Source organism: Silurus meridionalis, chromosome 8 (assembly GCF_014805685.1).
Source record: "Silurus meridionalis isolate SWU-2019-XX chromosome 8, ASM1480568v1, whole genome shotgun sequence".
NCBI classification, from domain to species: Eukaryota; Metazoa; Chordata; class Actinopteri; order Siluriformes; family Siluridae; genus Silurus; species Silurus meridionalis.
In genome coordinates, this window is record NC_060891.1 from 359,258 (window position 1) to 377,808 (window position 18,551).

Sequence of the window (18,551 nt, forward strand, 5' to 3'; positions counted from 1 at the left end):
TTTCAGACATTTTGGAAGGAAAAAAAACCCTGTTTGCCGCCTCTGACCACGCCCACGCCCTGACCACGCCCACACATGTCCACGCCCCTGCGATCTGACCGCAAAATCTGCGGGACTTCAGCGCCGGAGTTCAGAGCGAGATTTTAATTCTTTATAACATTTATTAAAGTTTTTACTCAGTAATGGATGTGATTTAAAATGTAGTGAAGCAGAAACTAATAAAACACTGAAATTACAGATTTTATAAAAACTGAAGAAGAAAAAACGACTGAGGTCCAGAGAGTCGAGGAAACCAGAGCCCTGAATCTGCTGCTGGCGCACACACTGGAAAATCCCGAGTGTGTGTGTGTGTGTGTGTGTGTGTGTGTGTTTTCCGTCTGCAACACGGTCAGATTGTGTGTATTTTCTCTCCAAGAGCTCGTGTGGAGAGTTTTTAAACACGAACAGCTGTGAAAACACACACACACACTCTCTCTCTCTCTCACACACACACACACACACACTCTCTCTCTCTCTCACACACACACACACACTGCGGATCTGCTCGTGTTGCAGGGTCGAGGACTGTGTCCTAAACACCTCCACACTCTAAAACTGTATTTGTGGTGCTTTTGTGACTGTGTGTGTGTGTGTGTGTGTGTGTGTGCGCATCTCAAAAGTATTGGGACACCCGACATTTCCCCGAATTTGTGCTCCTTCCTCAAACTGTTACACAAAGTTCAATCACACAATTGTATCAGACGTCTTTGGATGCAGAAGCAGTCAACTAGGAGACCCAAACCTGTTTCAGCATGGCACAAAGTCCGCTCCATGAAGATCTGCTGTACATGGTTTGGAATGAAAGATCTCCTGCTCAGACTGCACACATCTCTCATGAAACATCTCTTGAGGAATTTTGCCTTTTAACCGACATCATGGAGAAGTTATAGAAGGTCTGATGTAAAGATCAGGTCCCAGGCCACGCTGTGAAATTCTATCTCTTTATTTATCACATGTGCTGCTAAAAAACACACTCAGAGTCACAGGGTACACCGTGAGGATCCACGTCACACGATCCTCACATCCACAGCTTTCCACAGCTTTCCACCGTTTAGAGACTGAAAGTGTTTGATGGAAATATTCCAAATAATGATAATAATAGGCCATTAATGCAGCATGATGCTGAGCTCCATCACGGTGAAGATGATCAGAAATCTCCTCGTTCATATCTCAGTTTCACAAACAGTTAGTAATGTAGTCGGACACGACTTTGGTATTTTTCATTAAAAAAAAAAAAAAAAAAAACAGCAACTAACAAACAATAAAAATGATCCAATTCTCTTTATAGACACAATAAACATGTTCTGGTCGCTTCTTTGGCTTTCAGCTGTAAACACTTTTTCATTACCAGTCCAGCTCATAGAAAGATGCTAAAGCTAAAGCTAATTCTCCTGACAGGCACTTTAACGCTGAATCTGTTTGGTTCTTTTTGTGTTAAACTCCTGTTCATTATTTCTGCGGTGCACTGAGAGAACGCTCGCTACACACGGTTAATGCTAGTGGTGACATTCTTAATGCTACATCGCTAATGCTAAAAACATTATCTCAACAATATCTCAACATTACCTCAACATTAGCTCAACATTATCTCATAACTTTATCTGCCCTTTAAATCTGTCATCGTTTGGCTTTATGTGAATTATATTACTTATTGCCTCTTTAAAGTTACACTTATTTTGTTCAGCATGGACGATAAAACACAAAACAGCCAGAAGTATTGGGACACCCGACTTCTCCACTTCTCCAAAGAACTGATCCTTTACTCGATGCTAATTTGTTCCACATTTTTGTGCTTTTTTTGAACATAGCATGTTGTTATTTTTTGAGAGAAAATGTACACATTGAGAGCTGAGCGCGCTCCTCACTACCACCTTGCTAACTGTACGTTCAGCTTTATTTTAGTCTTCTGGAGTCTAGCGATAAACCCATCTGAGGTAAATGTTGAGGTTCTGGAAAATTCCGTTTCATTTCCACTCGCACTGTGTGACTTCACAGCTACATGCTAGCTAGCAAAAGAGTTTTTTTCTACTGAATCCTAAATGAGGAACTGATCAGGAATTGATCTTTGGTCAAAAGGTTGAGCAACAAAAATTAAAATACATCATCATAAAAACCTAACGCTAATCATGAACTATAATGTGACAGGGATGTTATTAGCGATCTCAACGCGTGCTCTGTTGCGGGAGTCTTACAGCCTGCTTTTACACTGAAGTGAAATGCTGATGATCCATAACTGTGTGATTTATATAAAATCTGAAGTAATTTTCATATCAATAATAATAATAATAATAATAATATTAATAAAAAACAGTAGTTTTTGTAAAAAAAAAAAAAAAAACATCTCCAGAAGTTCGAAAGGGAAAAGTAAATAAAACAGACAGAATGAAATCCTCTTCAGAACTCAGGAGTTCACACAAGAACAAAATCACAGAAGTGTCTGTGAGTGTGTCAGCGGTGTGACCCCAGGGGGGTCGAGGTTCGGTCTCGTCGTGGAGAAATCTCACGGTTAGGAGTAATCCTCGTAGAGCAGAGCGCCACTGAACATGGTGAGAGGTTCCACCGAGTGGGCCAGTTTCCCCATCACCAGGTCCACACACACCGTGTCGTGCATCTGCAGCGGGAGGATGATGTTGAACACGGCCAGAGATCCAGGCGTCGGCTTCGTCTCCGCCACCGGCTTGTTCTCCAGACCCTCGGGTTGATACCCGGCCGAGTCCACGCGCGCCATGCCGTAGTTGGACTTGGACAGAACCGCTTCAATCTTCTCGTTCTTGTGGCCTGTCAGAACGGCGCTGAAAAAGTAATGGCCATCCCGGGGAGCCGTGAAGATCCCTGCAGGGTGAGAACATCGCTCAGGGTCAGCGTCTTCACTTATAAAATCATTTACAGAATAAAACACTCAGGGGGTGGAGCTACAGGAAACTGTAGCGTCACTGTTACTACACCAAAGAGCATCACTTCCTTATGACAAAAAACTTTCCTACATTACTTAAATAAATAAATAAATGAAGAAAGAACAAAAAATGTAAAAAACAATATAAATTAAATAAATGTTATTTTAAATAAACAATCAAACAAATAAATAAATGTCTACAATAATTAGATTTAAAATCAAATGTAAAATCAGCAGCATGAAAAAAAAAAAACAATTCTTTATAAATTAAAGTTTAGTTATATGTTTTATTCATAATTAAATATAATTTCAAATAAATGAACAATAAAAATAATCAGAATATTGGATGGTGCACCTGTTCTCGGGTTGTAAAAATCTCCTTTATTCACAAAGATTTTATCAAACACGATGGTTCCGGATGAAGTCATCGGCATCGTGAGCGCCGCCGAGAACGAGACCTGAGGGACGTTAGCGTCAATGCCTGGGAAACCTGGAGACCACCACAACAAAAAACAACAACAAATACACAAATATTTCTATCATAACAATCGGGATGTAGCTACACAACAGTACACTTTTCTGTTTCCTCTACAACGTGTGTGTCCTAAAACACACACACACACACACACACACACACACACACACACACTCACTACTAATGACCCTCAGCTGTAATCTGATAAGGAACATCTGCTATGTCTGAAATATCTTTAGGACTCCAGGAGGATTTTTTGGGGAAAATAAAAATAAAGCTCGTACCTCGTTCTCCTTTGAGACCTGAAACAGAAAAAGATGGATGTGTTCATTTACATTAATATTATTACAACTTTTTATAAAGTTTTATATATTTTTGGACATTTTATATTTACTTCTGTGAAACACACCATCACAGCATGACTTCTCATTTCCTTATGTTTTAGTTAGTGGATTATTACAGGTGCTGAGAATCATCCAGGGAATTTTGTATTATTTATCAAAACTCTGGTTTAATTATTCTTTCTCCTTTTTTTACCTGGTGGTCCCCTTGGTCCTTCCACACCTGGTTTTCCGGGTGATCCTTGTGGTCCAGGAAGTCCTGGAAATCCTGGAAATCCTCTTTCACCTGTCTCTCCCTGAGGCCCCGGGGGTCCAGGCAGACCTGAAATCAGGAGTCTCCGAATTAACAGTGACCTTTTACCCACTTAAACTTAAAAATCTCTCGGTGTGTGTTTGGACATCTGATCTAGAAAAGGGTGAAGTGAAGCTATTTCCTGTTTATATAATGAATGAAGGAACCAAAAAAGAAACATTACACCTTCTCCGTTTATTTAAAGAAAAAGTCAGATTTAACTTACTCCAGAAAAAAAGCGAAATAAATGTGGAAAAACAGAAGTCTTTCATGTCCGATAAACTGTACGGCCAAAAGTATTGGGACACCTGAGCATAAGATCACTGTGTGCTTTTTAAACGTCCCATTCCACATTCAGTCCCATATGCTGTTACAATGAGCTCCACTATTCTGGGAAGATGTTTCACTAGATGTTGTGGAGATTCATTCAGCTACAAGTGTGTTAATAAAGTCAGGTATTGAGGAAGGTGAGATGTTCCAATACTTTTGACCTGGTAAATTAACTATGGCTGCAGAGATTTCGCTGAATCAGGATTTACACGATTCTCTTCCTGTGTGTGAAAACTGTATATAAAACTCTTTGTTTTAAAGACAAACCTTTGAAGTCATGTTCTATCAGGTTCCTGAACTCCTGGAGAAGATGCAACATCGAGGAGTTGATCTGTTTGATCTTGCCGTGTATGTTTTCCAGATGTGTGGTCTCCATGGTGTCGATGAAGCTGCTGTGGTGGATCACGGTCGTGTTCAGCCCGTTCACGCAGCTCCACAAGCTGGTCACGTGCTTGTTGAGTCCCTCTTTGATTTTCTGTAAGTTCTCAGATACAGAATCGAGTCGGCCACAAACCCCTTCAAGTTTTGTGATCCTCTTGTCGAGGCCGGTTCCTGTTCTCTCCAAAAAGGTGCTTCCAAAACGCTTGATGTCACGCTCGATGTTGTCGAATCGCATTTTAGTGTCCTCGATGTGCTCCGTCACTTCCTGCTGGATCTTATCGATCTCTGAGATGATCTTGTCCTTGGTGTTTGCCAGATCAGTGATCATGCTGTCGTGTTTTCGGACGCTGTGCTCCAACCCTTTCAGAGTGTCGTTGATTGAGCTGAAGGTTAAAATGACTCCTGATAACTCGCCCTGGATTGAGCCGAGGTTATTGTTGTTATTGCTAATTACACTATGGCCATCTAGGGGTTTCTGAGGACCATCTAGATCTTCTAGTACTGGTCCTGTTCCTGGCGGAGTGTCCAAACAGATCTTGCATTTTTGCACATCCTCTTTAAGTTTATTCAGTTCCTCCTGCAAAGTGCTGCACTCACCTAAGCAAACCATTTCCACCCTGCCCTTAATGTAAGTTATCTCTGTCTGGCACTTGTCCATGGCATGGTATGTGACATTCTTCAGCTTCCTCAGGTCGTCTTGCACTGTCCTACAGATGTCCGGTTGGCAGTTCCCAATTTCATTAATAAATCGAGTGAAATGTTCACCGTTGTCGCCGGTCACCTCCTTGATCTTGTGTACATTTTCACTAAGATTCACCACTTTCTCCAAAAGAGAGTCACCGAAAACAGAGAGATCTTTGAGCCTCGTGTTAAATCTCTTGATATCATCCTCGTTGGTGACCACCCTCCATTCCAGGGACTTCACTGTTTCTGTATCTTCAGTAGGTCTAATTCCATTACCTCCTGGTGGTCTTCTGGATCCAGAGCAAGAAGAGCATTCATTTATTCTCCGATCCATTTGAGATGTGGCATTCTGCACCTGAGACAAGCGCTTGTCCAGATCGAACAAGCTTTCCTTTACGCTCTGCATGTCTTGGGAGATATCAGCGACTCTGTGATCTTGAACAGAGAGGTGAGAAGTGATCTCCCTGCGTATGTCTACGAGGCCCTTGTGAAACAAATTCTTCAAATTGTTCTCCATGTCAGTGCAGTTTTCTACTGTAGTCTGCACTGTGCTATTAATGCGTCTTTCCAAATCTTCCAGGTGACCATTCAGCATATCCTGCAGTTTTGTCTGTCCTCCTTCACTTCCTCCTGCTCCTTCAAAACCTCCTCCACCTCCAGTTCCTTGAAGCTCTTTCTCCAGACGATCTTCTAAGCTGGTACACGTCTCAAAAGTCGATGTGACCTTTTTATCCACATCCCTGAGATTTGTCTCAAGATCCCGGATTTTATCACAGCATGTTTGAGATCTACTCAGTCCATCCAGAATCAGGCGATTCCTCTGTTCCAAATCATTCATCTTCTTCTCCAAAGCAAAGATTTTCTCTCTGTCCCTCTGCTGCTCTCTTCGCAGGTCATCAACACCTGCTTGGCAAGCAGCACAAGACAGAGAAACCCGCCGCTCCAACTCATGCAGGATTTCCTCTTTTAAGATGTTAAGTTTGCCTCCGAAATGGTCATCCAGTTCGTTTCCTCCTCTTCCGTTAACCAGGTGATTATTGATGCTATCCAGAGTTCTGTCATGAGCCTGAGTCCGGTTGTCCAGCTGGTCCAGTTTGGTCTGGATGTTGTGAATGGTTTCCTTTATTTCAGGCTGCGGTGCGTCCAACGGCGTTGTTTCGCCGCTCCCGCCGGGTTTTTTCATCTCCTGCTGAAACCTGGAGTTCATGCTGTTTAAACTTAACTGCAATTCATTAAGGCCTTTGGTCAGATGCTGGATTTTGTCCTCCATCTGTTTCATCTTGTCGCTGTCGCCTCTCCCTAAACATACAACACAATCATCACATCATTACACGTGTAATATTTTATTCCAGGGGTTTGTAAAGACTTTAAATGATAAATCGCACCGCTCCCTCCGGTTTGTCCATGTCCTGTGTGTCCTGTGTGTCCTGTGTGTCCTGGGTTCAAGGGTTTAGGCCACGGCCTCGCTGTGGAAATCTGGGTGCTCGATCCTCCGTTCCCATCACCGTGATGCGTGTTGCAGTCCTCTCCACTGTATCCATGGCAACACTTCCACTCCATCTCGGTTACCATTTTATATGCAATCTTATATCTCGGCCTCAAATATGTCCGGTACCTTCACCACACATGAGAAGGACAGAAAAGACAAAACATTTCAAAATTAACGGTTTAAATACTGTAACTGATTCATCATTAAGTGTTTATTTACATTTTACTGCTGTAGAAACTCAGTGTTTCCTGCACAGGAGCTTTTAACTGCACTGTTTATGAGAACCTGATCATCAGATCTTCTATTATTCTAATCATCTTATATAGAGTCAGTCTACATTCTGCTCTTGTTTTCAGTGCTCCTGTTTATCTTGCTGCTATTCTTGATGTTCTTGGCATTCGTGGTAATGTTTTGGTGTAATTGACGGGGTTCTTGGTGTCCTTTGTGCAGTTGGTTGTGTTCCTGGAACTGTTGTTGATGTTTCTGGTGTTAATAAAAGTTTTTTTGGAGTCTTCCTGGTGTTCTTGGTGGTGTTCTTGTGTTGTCAGTGTCTTGTTGGTGTTGGAGGGTCTACAGTCAGTGGGAGAACCTCACGGTGAGAGCAGAACCAAGTTGTTTAGTGGAAATAAAGTGCTGATGTTTTTGGAGTCTGATTCCTGTGGTTGTGGACTTTGGAATGATGTGTCATCTCATTCCTTACATAGCCATTAGTGTGTGTGTGTGTGTGTGTGTGTGTGTGTGAGTGAGTGTGTGTGTGTGTGTGTGTGTGTGTGAGTGAGTGTGTGTGTGTGTGTGTGTGAGTGTTAGCTTCTCCCCATCCAACTGTTTCTCATTATGTCTCTGTTTTGTATTCTGATTTTCCTGTTTAGAGGTCGGCCAAAATAAAAGATCCTCAGTGTTCCATTTCCTTTCACTTTTCCTTTAAAACTAACGTCACTCTGAACTGCTCATTTCAGTGCTGTAACGCGACTCTAATATCGAAGTGTAAACACTATAAGCTGTATATGGTATTTAATCAAAAAATTGAATTTATTTTTATATATAACTTTTTAATATCTACTAACGTTACAGTTTTAGCTTTTCTGCAGAAGTGAAAAAGATTTAACTAAAGAAAAATGTATTATAGCGAACACACACACACACACACACACACACACACACACACACACACACACACACACACACAGGCTCTACTTACATTAGGATACGAGGACACTGCACTCCCCAGGAACATGGCTGATAATCAGGCTTCACGTACGTCTCCACTCCGTCCTCCACCACACAGCTCACTGTCTTACTCACCACATACGCACACCAGTTCCTACACACACAAACACACTTTTGTAATAAAACAGATCACAAACCCTGAATGATCCTTCATACATTTGAGTTCTGATTGATGATTAGCTGACTAGCTCGTACGCTAAACAGTGCACAGCTCCATCGTGTGCAGTTGGAAATGAACCATCCAGTGTTTTGTTGCTCGTGTTTTTAGGAAGCAGTTGAACATGTTTTGACTCTGTATTGTTCAGTACATTCTTTAATGCTCCTATCAGTATATGATTTATTATTTTTTAATGTTTTCCTATTGATTTATGATTATATTATCTGTGGGGTTTGTGGAGATCTTTCTCCTCTGAATGGACTCTTTCATCCAACAGAAACTCTGTTATTCGCCCAGACTGTAATTATTTTCTCCACATCCTGTAGATCAGCTCAAGCTGCACTTTATTTCTTGACATCATTCCATCATTCTTAAGCAGATGTGACAGACAGGAAGTTCAATCTCAGGTCACTGATGTCCTCCAGGAAGTCCAGCTTCAGGTTAAACCTCAGGGAGAATAGGGTGAAGAAAACTTCACTGTGATCATTGGTGACATTCTGAATCTGTTCACGTGTCAAGCGTGTGCGCATTATTCTAAACCTGCAGTACTGACAGAGCTGCTTTTCTGTCTGAGGATGACGATGATGTAGGTCTCTGTCTCCACTTTTCCTCGAGTGAATTCACCCAGACAGAACCTTTGACCTCTGACCTGTGTGTGATATGTGGAAGAGGAAGTGGTTGTAATGGCTGATGTGGTGTTTCTGAGGTTTTGTTAACTGTTCCAGAGGGAGAAATGGGGTGTGTGTGTGTGTGTGTGTGTGTGTGTGTGTGTGAATTCTAACAGCTGAACTGAACTAATTGTCACCACAATAACAGAACTGCTTTAGTTTTCTAAAAGTAAAGCAGATGCTCAGCTGGAGATGGTTCCAAGTCAACAGATTAAGGATCCATGAAGTTCCCCAAATTGAAAGCACACAATAGAATGTAGAATAGAATTGTATAGAATTTCTCCGAATACGTTTCCATTTATTGAAACAAAGAAACCTATTAGAGACACGTGATGATGCTTCTGCACAGAGAGAGCTCCATGAAGACATGGTTTATAAAGCTTGGAAATCCAATGAAACACACACACACAGACACACACAGACACACACACACACACACACACACACACACACACACACACACACACACACACACACTCAGGCACTCTAAAACTATTTGGTTGAAATATATTAGTGTATTAGTGGACAGTATCATGTACGGTTCCAAGAGGAAGCAACTGCAGCTTAATAAACATCAAAGCAAATGTAAATAAGCATTAATCAGGCAATAGGTCATGTGACCAACAGGCAAAAGATCTGAGATCAAGCAGGAGACCTGAACCAGAGGCAAAAAAATCAAGGTTTAGTAATAATACAGAGCTTTGAGATCAGTAACCTCACAACAAGTAATGACGTATTTTTTGCTGTTACTGTTACAGAACATACACTTATAAATAAAAGTATTGGACACCTGACTTCTTCAGCCATAAGTGGTTCTTCAGCTGGTAGCACAAATGGAACTGGAGGCACACAATAGTAAAATGTAAGATATGATAGATTGCTATGTATTTTTATATCATTCCCCATTTAGTCTCATTTGCAGTTATAATAAGCTCCACTCTTCTGAGAAGATGTTCCACTAGCTTTTGTTGAGATTTGTAGAGATTCATTGAGCTGCAATGCAGTAAGTAAGTCAGGTACTGATGAGGTGAGGTGAGGAGACCTGGAGCAGGTTTGAGTATCCATCTTTGTTTCACATATGGGTCTATAAAGTGTAATTCAGGTCCACAAATATAATAAAAAGGACATGAATATGTTGAATAAGTGACAGATTTGCCGTGTTAAACATATTATAGACAGATATAAAGTTTTGAACTAAATTCCATGGAGAGCTGAAAGCAGGTGTGTTTTTTTTGGCTAAACAACAAAGTACGGAGCTGATGAGGAACACTGACCTGCTCGCTCCTGATTGGTCGGTTTATAAACACAACACATTTCTGAGTTTCTGCACTTCAGTGTTTTTTTTCCGATCCCTCCCTTTCCCTAGGTGTTGTTGTACAGGTGTGTTAACATTTACACACAGATAATGGAACGTGTGTGAGTGGAAAAACGGAAGCCGCTCCAAAACCTGTAATTACAGAAAACATCTGGAGTGCTTTCACTTCGTACTACAGCTACAAACCGCACAATAAATCATTATTTAAAGTGTTTTATTAATCACAGTGTGGATAATCACACACACACACACACACACACACACACACACACACACACACACACACACACACACACACACACACACACACACACACACTTTTAGATGTTCTCTTTATACAAATATTTCCAACATTATTCACTTTTTTCCAGAGCATTCCACACTAATACACATCCTGCATCATTATAATGAAATGTGTAGAAAAATATTCATTTCCCAAGTCAGAAGAACAAATGAAATCCTGGTTTCTGGTTGTTAAGGTTGTGTTTAGCCTGTACCCTATGGAAAGCAGATCTTCAAACGTACGGCTGGAAAAGTCGTGTCCCAATTCTGGCCATAGTGTATCATGATGACTATGATTTAAAAAATGATCTGTACAAAGATTAAATACCATCATTTGACTATTCAATAGTTTTGTGTTCATGTGTTTTGATGGTTCAAGTTCAGGTTCAAGTTCAGGTTCAGGAAAAAGGCGAGTCAGAGTGTGATGTTAATGATCCAAAAAAGGAGAGAAACTGTAGAGCTTTTTTGCCTTTAGTTTCAGGTAGCTTCACACACACACACACACACACACACACACACACACACACACACACGCACACACACACATTTCCTGATAAGTGGTGATGTTTTTATTACTGTTATCAGTAGCATGTCAGTGAAAACATTAACCAAAGCTGCAATGTGCGTGCATGTGTGTGTGTGTGTGTGTGTGTGTGTGTGTGTGTGAATAAAAGAGAGAGCAGAAACCATGTTAAAACCAGGAAAACCATGAAAGCAATCTTAACCGCAGGTCTCTCTGTTTCAGACATTGACCAAAGCTACAACATGAGTGTGTGTGTGTGTGTGTGTGTGTGTGTGTGTGTGTGTGTGTGTGTTAGTTTTAAAGGAAAGGAAAATGACAGTGTTTTTCTCTCTGAAGTTGATTTAGTAAATCAGGTCTCACTCTGCATTACACACTGATGACATCACACTGATGCATGTTTCTTATTTCCAGCTAAAACACTCCAGAGAGAGGCACTGAGATCTGCTGAGGCTCTAAACACACTTCAGGCTCTTACACACACACACACACACACACACACACACACTTAAACGCCTGATAGTGCTGGTGTGTTTGGATGCAGGCCGATAACTGAGTCTCTGTTCTCACTCAGAACTGAGCGACTCAAACACAATATTAAAGTCAATTGTAATACACATTTCAGAGACATTATCAATATCCTTCACATGTTCCATCAAACTTATCAATACACTAATATTCTGCTCAATATTGTTTACTGTAGAAATGTGTTATAATATTCTCTCTACTGACACTGGAGTCTCCTTCCACACAGGGTAATGAAACATCTCCTTACTGTAAGAAAACTATAAGTGTTAATGCACCGCACACGTCCTTCTGAACGAGACGTTTCTATAGAAACAGCATATCAGAGCGAGTGCATGAGTAGAAACCTGTAGAAATTAATCAACCTTTTGATCAATCGTTTTATTGTATTGTATGAGATTATACGAGTGTGTGTGTGTGTGTGTGTGTGTGTGTGTGTGTGTGTGTGTGTGTGTTATTACTGTTAATAGTGTGCTGCTGTGAATCATCACATTGTTACATACATCTGCATCAGGCAGGAACCCCAGATACACACACACACACACACACACACACACACACACACACACACACACACAGAGGGCCTAACATGGTGTTAGAGTGAGTGTACGTGCTGGAAAGGAAGGAAGTAAGGGAGGAGAATATGTGTGTGAGTGTGTGAGTGTGTGTGTGTGTGTGTGTGTGTGTGTGTGTGTGTCTTCACCCAGCTGTGTAATGTCACTGGCTGGTCTATGTGTCTCTGATTCTCTTTATGATAATAGTGTGTTTAGATAAAGAGCACTTAATAGGGGCGTCTGCTGCAGTGTCAGTGAGATTTGGGACAAGGCCGGTGTTTACTCCACTCTTTCATTTTATCATCCGCATCACATTTAAGTGCACTTTTTAGAGTTCTGGATAAGTGTAACATACTGGTTTCCGCACACGGCACGTTACAGTAATAACTCTGTTCCAGCTACAATTCTGCACTTTCTCTATACACTTACACACTTCCCCTATACACTTACACACTTCCCCTATACACTTACACACTTATACACATTATTTACTGTAGATCATATTTTCTATCCAGACTTGTACTTGTTCTGTACTTGTTTATACTGTAGTGCACACAAACAGTTCTCTCAGTATGTACAGTATGTATGTACATGTATATTGTGTACTACTTTCACTCTAAATATAGTGTATAAACAGTATTATATACACAATATTAGCGTTATATTCTAGTATATATCATTTATTTAGGATATAGTATTATATACACTGTATATAACAATATATAATAGCATATCTAAATATAGAATATACACTAACTTGTGGTTTATACAGACTACATACAGAAAATAAGTACACACATGATAACACATTACTGCATACTGTTATATAATATCATATACATATTTAAATATACAGTAATCCTGTTTAATCGCGGTAGTTACATGCCAAAACACGATAAACGGACGCCACGCAAAAAATGCTATTTTATGTATATAGTACTGTATTAACATTGTACTTTATTTTATAATTAATAATTATATTTTTATTATTATATTTCATTATTTCAACATAAAACTCAATAAAAACAATTCCCTATAAGTGTTTTGGTCTCTGGTTCTGTGAGACACCGGGAAAATCAGCCAAACGTATCAGTTATGTGGCAAATGCAATTCTGCGATAAACCGAGATTCCAACCGCGGTAAAGCGGCTGTGAGAATGTATTTTATATGCGCTTGCATGTGCCTGAGAATGAACTAATTGTACCAAGATTTATGTTGCTAAAATGTTACTCCACAGCTTGATTAGGCAGGAGTAGTTGAAGGTCACCGAACATGTTTCTGTTTTTCTACGTGTATATTCTGTTCCTCCTTACACATACCTATGTCTTAGTTGGCTTTAAAATAACAATGTTGTTTAATGCTGAGCCTGGGTACAGCACGAAAAGCACATAGGAGAAGATTATGTTCTGTTTTCTTACAACGAACATCTGTGTTCACTACCTGTGTTTACTACCTAGTCAGATGCTCATCTCGCGAGAAGGGACGTTGACTCCCTCCCATTGCGCAATAACCCCGCCTCCGTGGCGCCTTTGTTGCAAAGCTGTGTGTATAAATACTTTGTTCTGATACATTTTTTTTGGAACAGTGATCATGAATAAACCAGACGTGATTGATTCGTGTGGGTTGTTCTTTCATTGTTCCGAGGCCTCTACAGTGTGGCAAAGAGAGAGCATAAGGACCTGAGGGGAAAATCTTCCTAACAGCGGCGGATTACTGTGTATATATATATATATATATGATCTATTATGTATTCTATCAGTATTATAATAGTAATGATGATGCTGATGACTATCACATGTTGGTGTTAAACCTTTGCTTTTTTTTAAGTATTTTTACACATTGCTTTTGCTTTATCAGATATGATGTGATATGATTTAATATGATATATGATATGATATGATATGATATGATATGATATGATATGATATGATATGAAATGATATGAAATGATATGATATGAAATGATATGATATGAAATGATATGATATGATATGATATGATATGATATGATGATATGATATGAAATGATATGAAATGATATGATGAAATGATATGATATGATATGATGATATGATATGATATGATATGATATGAAATGATATGATATGAAATGATATGATATGAAATGATATGATATGATATGAAATGATATGATATGGATGTAATAAGAGGAAAAAGTGGTGTTGAAACTGTGTGAAGAATCAGCAGTGTGATTGTGCTTTATGAGCATTAATAAACCGTGTATAATTCACTTCTGAATTGTGAGCTTTTTCATAATAATGACACACGTGGATGAATATTATATTATGCATGTATAATGTTTGTACACTTAGGAATTGATTAAGGATTATAACGTGCGGAGGATCTGCTGTGGAGACACCTAACGGGAGAAGCCGAAATAAAGTTTATACATCTATATGTGTATATTTGTGTATGTATGGTAGGTGTGTTATTTGGTGTACCTGTGGTGTATTGGTGTTGTGTACCTGTGGTGTATTGGTGGTGTGTATTGGTGTATATGTGGTGTATTGGTGGTGTGTATTGGTGTACCTGTGGTGTATATTGGTGGTGTGTATTGGTATACCTATGGTGTATATTGGTGTGTATTAGTATACCTGTGGTGTATTGATGTACCTATGGTGTATATTAATTGGTGTGTGTTGGTGTACCTGTGGTGTATTAATTGGTGTGTATTAATTGTACCTGTGGTGTATTAGTGGTGTGTATTGGTGTACCTGTGGTGTATTAATTGGTGTGTATTGGTGTACCTGTGGTGTATATTGGTGGTGTGTATTAGTGTACCTGTGGTGTGTATTAGTATACCTGTGGTGTATTGGTGTACCTATGGTGTATATTAATTGGTGTGTATTGGTATACCTATGGTGTATATTAATTGGTGTGTATTGGTATACCTATGGTGTATATTAATTGGTGTGTGTTGGTGTACCTGTGGTGTATATTAGTGGTGTGTATTGGTGTACCTGTGGTGTATATTGGTGGTGTGTATTAGTATACCTGTGGTGTATATTAATTGGTGTGTGTTGGTGTACCTATGGTGTATATTAATTGGTGTGTGTTGGTGTACCTGTGGTGTATTAGTGGTGTGTATTAATTATTACCTATGGTGTATTGGTGGTGTGTATTAGTGTACCTGTGGTGTATTGGTGGTGTGTATTGGTGTACCTATGGTGTATATTAGTGGTGTGTATTAGTATACCTATGGTGTATATTAATTGGTGTGTGTTGGTGTACCTATGGTGTATTGGTGGTGTGTATTATGTACCTGTGGTGTATTGGTGGTGTGTATTGGTGTACCTATGGTGTATTGGTGGTGTGTATTGGTGTACCTATGGTGTATATTGGTGGTGTGTATTAGTGTACCTGTGGTGTGTATTGGTATACCTATGGTGTATATTAGTGGTGTGTATTAGTATACCTATGGTGTATATTGGTGGTGTGTTGGTGTACCTATGGTGTATTGGTGGTGTGTATTAATTGTACCTGTGGTGTATATTAATTGGTGTGTATTAGTATACCTATGGTGTATATTAATTGGTGTGTGTTGGTGTACCTGTGGTGTATTAGTGGTGTGTATTGGTGTACCTGTGGTGTATATTGTGGTGTGTATTGGTATACCTGTGGTGTATTGGTGTACCTATGGTGTATATTGGTGGTGTGTATTGTGTACCTGTGGTGTATATTGGTGGTGTGTGTTGGTGTACCTGTGGTGTATTAGTGGTGTGTATTGGGGTACCTGTGGTGTATTGGTGTACCTGTGGTGTATTAGTGGTGTGTATTGGTGTACCTGTGGTGTATATTAGTGGTGTGTATTGGTATACCTGTGGTGTATATTAATTGGTGTGTGTTGGTGTACCTGTGGTGTATTGGTGGTGTGTATTGGGGTACCTGTGGTGTATTGGTGGTGTGTATTGGTGTACCTGTGGTGTATTGGTGGTGTGTATTGGTGTACCTGTGGTGTATATTGGTGGTGTGTACTGGTGTACCTGTGGTGTGTATTGGTATACCTGTGGTGTATATTGGTGGTGTGTATTGGTATACCTGTGGTGTATATTGGTGGTGTGTATTGGTATACCTGTGGTGTATATTGGTGGTGTGTGTTGGTGTACCTGTGGTGTATTGGTGGTGTGTATTGGTGTACCTGTGGTGTATATTAATTGGTGTGTATTGGTATACCTGTGGTGTATATTGGTGGTGTGTGTTGGTGTACCTGTGGTGTATATTGGTGGTGTGTGTTGGTGTACCTGTGGTGTATTAGTGGTGTGTGTATTGGTGTACCTATGGTGTATTGATGTACCTGTGGTGTATTTGTGGTGTGTATTGGTGTACCTGTGGTGTGTATTGGTGTACCTGTGGTGTATTGATGTACCTGTGGTGTATTGGTGGTGTATTGGTGTACCTGTGGTGTATTGATGTACCTGTGGTGTATTTGTGGTTTGTATTGGTGGTGTGTATTGGTGTACCTATGGTGTATTGATGTACCTGTGGTGTATTTGTGGTGTGTATTGGTACCTGTGGTGTGTATTAGTGTACCTGTGGTGTATTGATGTACCTGTGGTGTGTATTGGTGGTGTGTATTGGTGTACCTGTGGTGTATTGATGTACCTGTGGTGTATTTGTGGTTTGTATTGGTGGTGTGTATTGGTGTACCTGTGGTGTATTGATGTACCTGTGGTGTGTATTGGTGGTGTGTATTGGTGTACCTGTGGTCTATTGATGTACCTGTGGTGTATTTGTGGTGTGTATTGGTGGTGTGTATTGATGTACCTGTGGTGTATTTATGTTGTGTATTGGTGTACCTGTGTCTGCTGGCTGCTCGGGCTCCGTCTGCGCTCTGCGCCTGCTCTCTGCTCCCTGCGTATAGACTGTAGCGCTGTTGTCCGCCCCACGACGCTCCACACACGCACACACACACGTACACACACACCATCAGCAAACGCAACAGCAGCCGAAACCCAGCCATTGCTGTAGATCTCCGTCACCACTGCGCTGAAGAGCCTGAAACCGCACGAACTCAACTCAGAGTCCCCGCAGGACAGCGCACGAGCACGGACACACACTCAGCCTCTCCATGAGCCACAGCTATAAACCTTCTTCTCACAGCCTGAAACTGCGGGTCCGAGCACTGGAACCCAGCACCCAAACCAGCTTCTCCTCACTTCATTATCCCTCAGTGGGAACGGGTTTTAGATCAGTATTAATCCAGGATCAGGCGCGGAGGACTTCTTCTTCCCTCGGAGTCACGGGGCAGTTTGGAGTCTGATTATACCCCTGTGCTCTCATTCTCCTCTTACCTCCCTCCCCTTCCAACCCTAAATCCTCCCTCCTTCTCTCTCTCTCTCTCTCTCTCTCTCGCTCTTTTTCTCTCTCATCTCATCTACACACTGAAACATTCACATCATATTATACAGAGCTGAGCACAAAACTTCATTTATTTCTCCATCTGTCCATCTAAAAAGTTTCTGAAAACTACCCAAACTCTTCATAACTTCAAATCAGATCTTTAATGGAAAGATGCAGATGAATAAAATGTTGCAGAAAAATGTATGGCAGCATATCCTCATGGATGTTTTTGAAAACCTGGTTATTCCAGCCAGATGTTGTTTCTTCTCCAAACTGTTACACAAAGTTGGAGACACGTGGTTGTATTGTATGTCTTTGGATGCAGGAGCATGAAATATTGCCCTCACTTGAACTAGGAAACCCAAACCTGTTGGACCTTGTGCACAAAGCCAGCTCCATGAAGATCTCCATGGGTTGGAGTGGAAGCTCTACCTGCTTTAGAGCTCCAACACTACTGAACACCAAATCTCCTCAAGCACATGCCAAAATCTAGTGGAACATCATCCCAGAAGAGCGGAGCTGTTATTATACACAAACTTATAGTATAAATCAAACCTTAAAACAAGGCGAACAACTCGAAATATATGTTAACAATGTTAGCTTGTTAGCACCAGTAGCTATGATGCTAAAGACACAAACTGTGTGTGTGTGTGTGTGTGTGTGTGTGTGTGAAATCTTTCGCATTTAAAATGAATCACAAGCGGTTTGTGATTATTTAATTGTATTATTAAAGGATCTGTAATGATTCTGCTTTAATGAGGAATCCTTTCATTTCTAGTTTTTATGTTTAGAATAATGAAGTAATGACGGTGATGGTTGATGAGGTTTTCTCAAACCATCTGCACATTCCTGTAAAACAAATAAAAACAGGATGTGTGTAATAAATGACAACAACCTGGATATAGAAACCAGCTGCTGTTTAATAGCAACCAAGCATCACACTGCGCTAAAGAAAGTTTGTGTGCATGTGTGTGTGTGTGTGTGTGTGTGTGTGTGTGTGTGTGTGTGTGTGTGTGTG

General features: G+C 40.5%; 1 protein-coding gene across 1 annotated transcript; it reads right to left on the bottom strand.

Moving 5' to 3' along the window:
- Positions 1 to 966: 966 nt before the first annotated feature.
- emilin1b (elastin microfibril interfacer 1b) lies at positions 967 to 17,448 on the bottom strand. The gene is made up of 8 exons (XM_046855287.1): positions 16,990 to 17,448; positions 8,123 to 8,245; positions 6,821 to 7,050; positions 4,638 to 6,734; positions 3,945 to 4,070; positions 3,692 to 3,709; positions 3,288 to 3,422; positions 967 to 2,871 (listed from the first exon to the last, which is right to left on the bottom strand). The coding sequence occupies exons 1-8, from the start codon at positions 17,151 to 17,153 to the stop codon at positions 2,546 to 2,548; spliced, it is 3,219 nt and encodes a 1,072-aa protein (XP_046711243.1). The 5' UTR covers positions 17,154 to 17,448; the 3' UTR covers positions 967 to 2,545.
- Positions 17,449 to 18,551: the final 1,103 nt, after the last annotated feature.

Coding starts and splice junctions, on each gene's coding strand:
- emilin1b (XM_046855287.1), bottom strand. CDS start 17,153: ATGGCTGGGTTTCGGCTGCTGTTGCGTTTGCTGATGGTGTGTGTGTAC. Junction 8,246..16,989: donor CGAGCAGCCAGCAGACACAG/GTACACCAATAC, acceptor TTGTGTGTGTAG/GAACTGGTGTGCGTATGTGG. Junction 6,735..6,820: donor TGGACAAACCGGAGGGAGCG/GTGCGATTTATC, acceptor TTGTATGTTTAG/GGAGAGGCGACAGCGACAAG.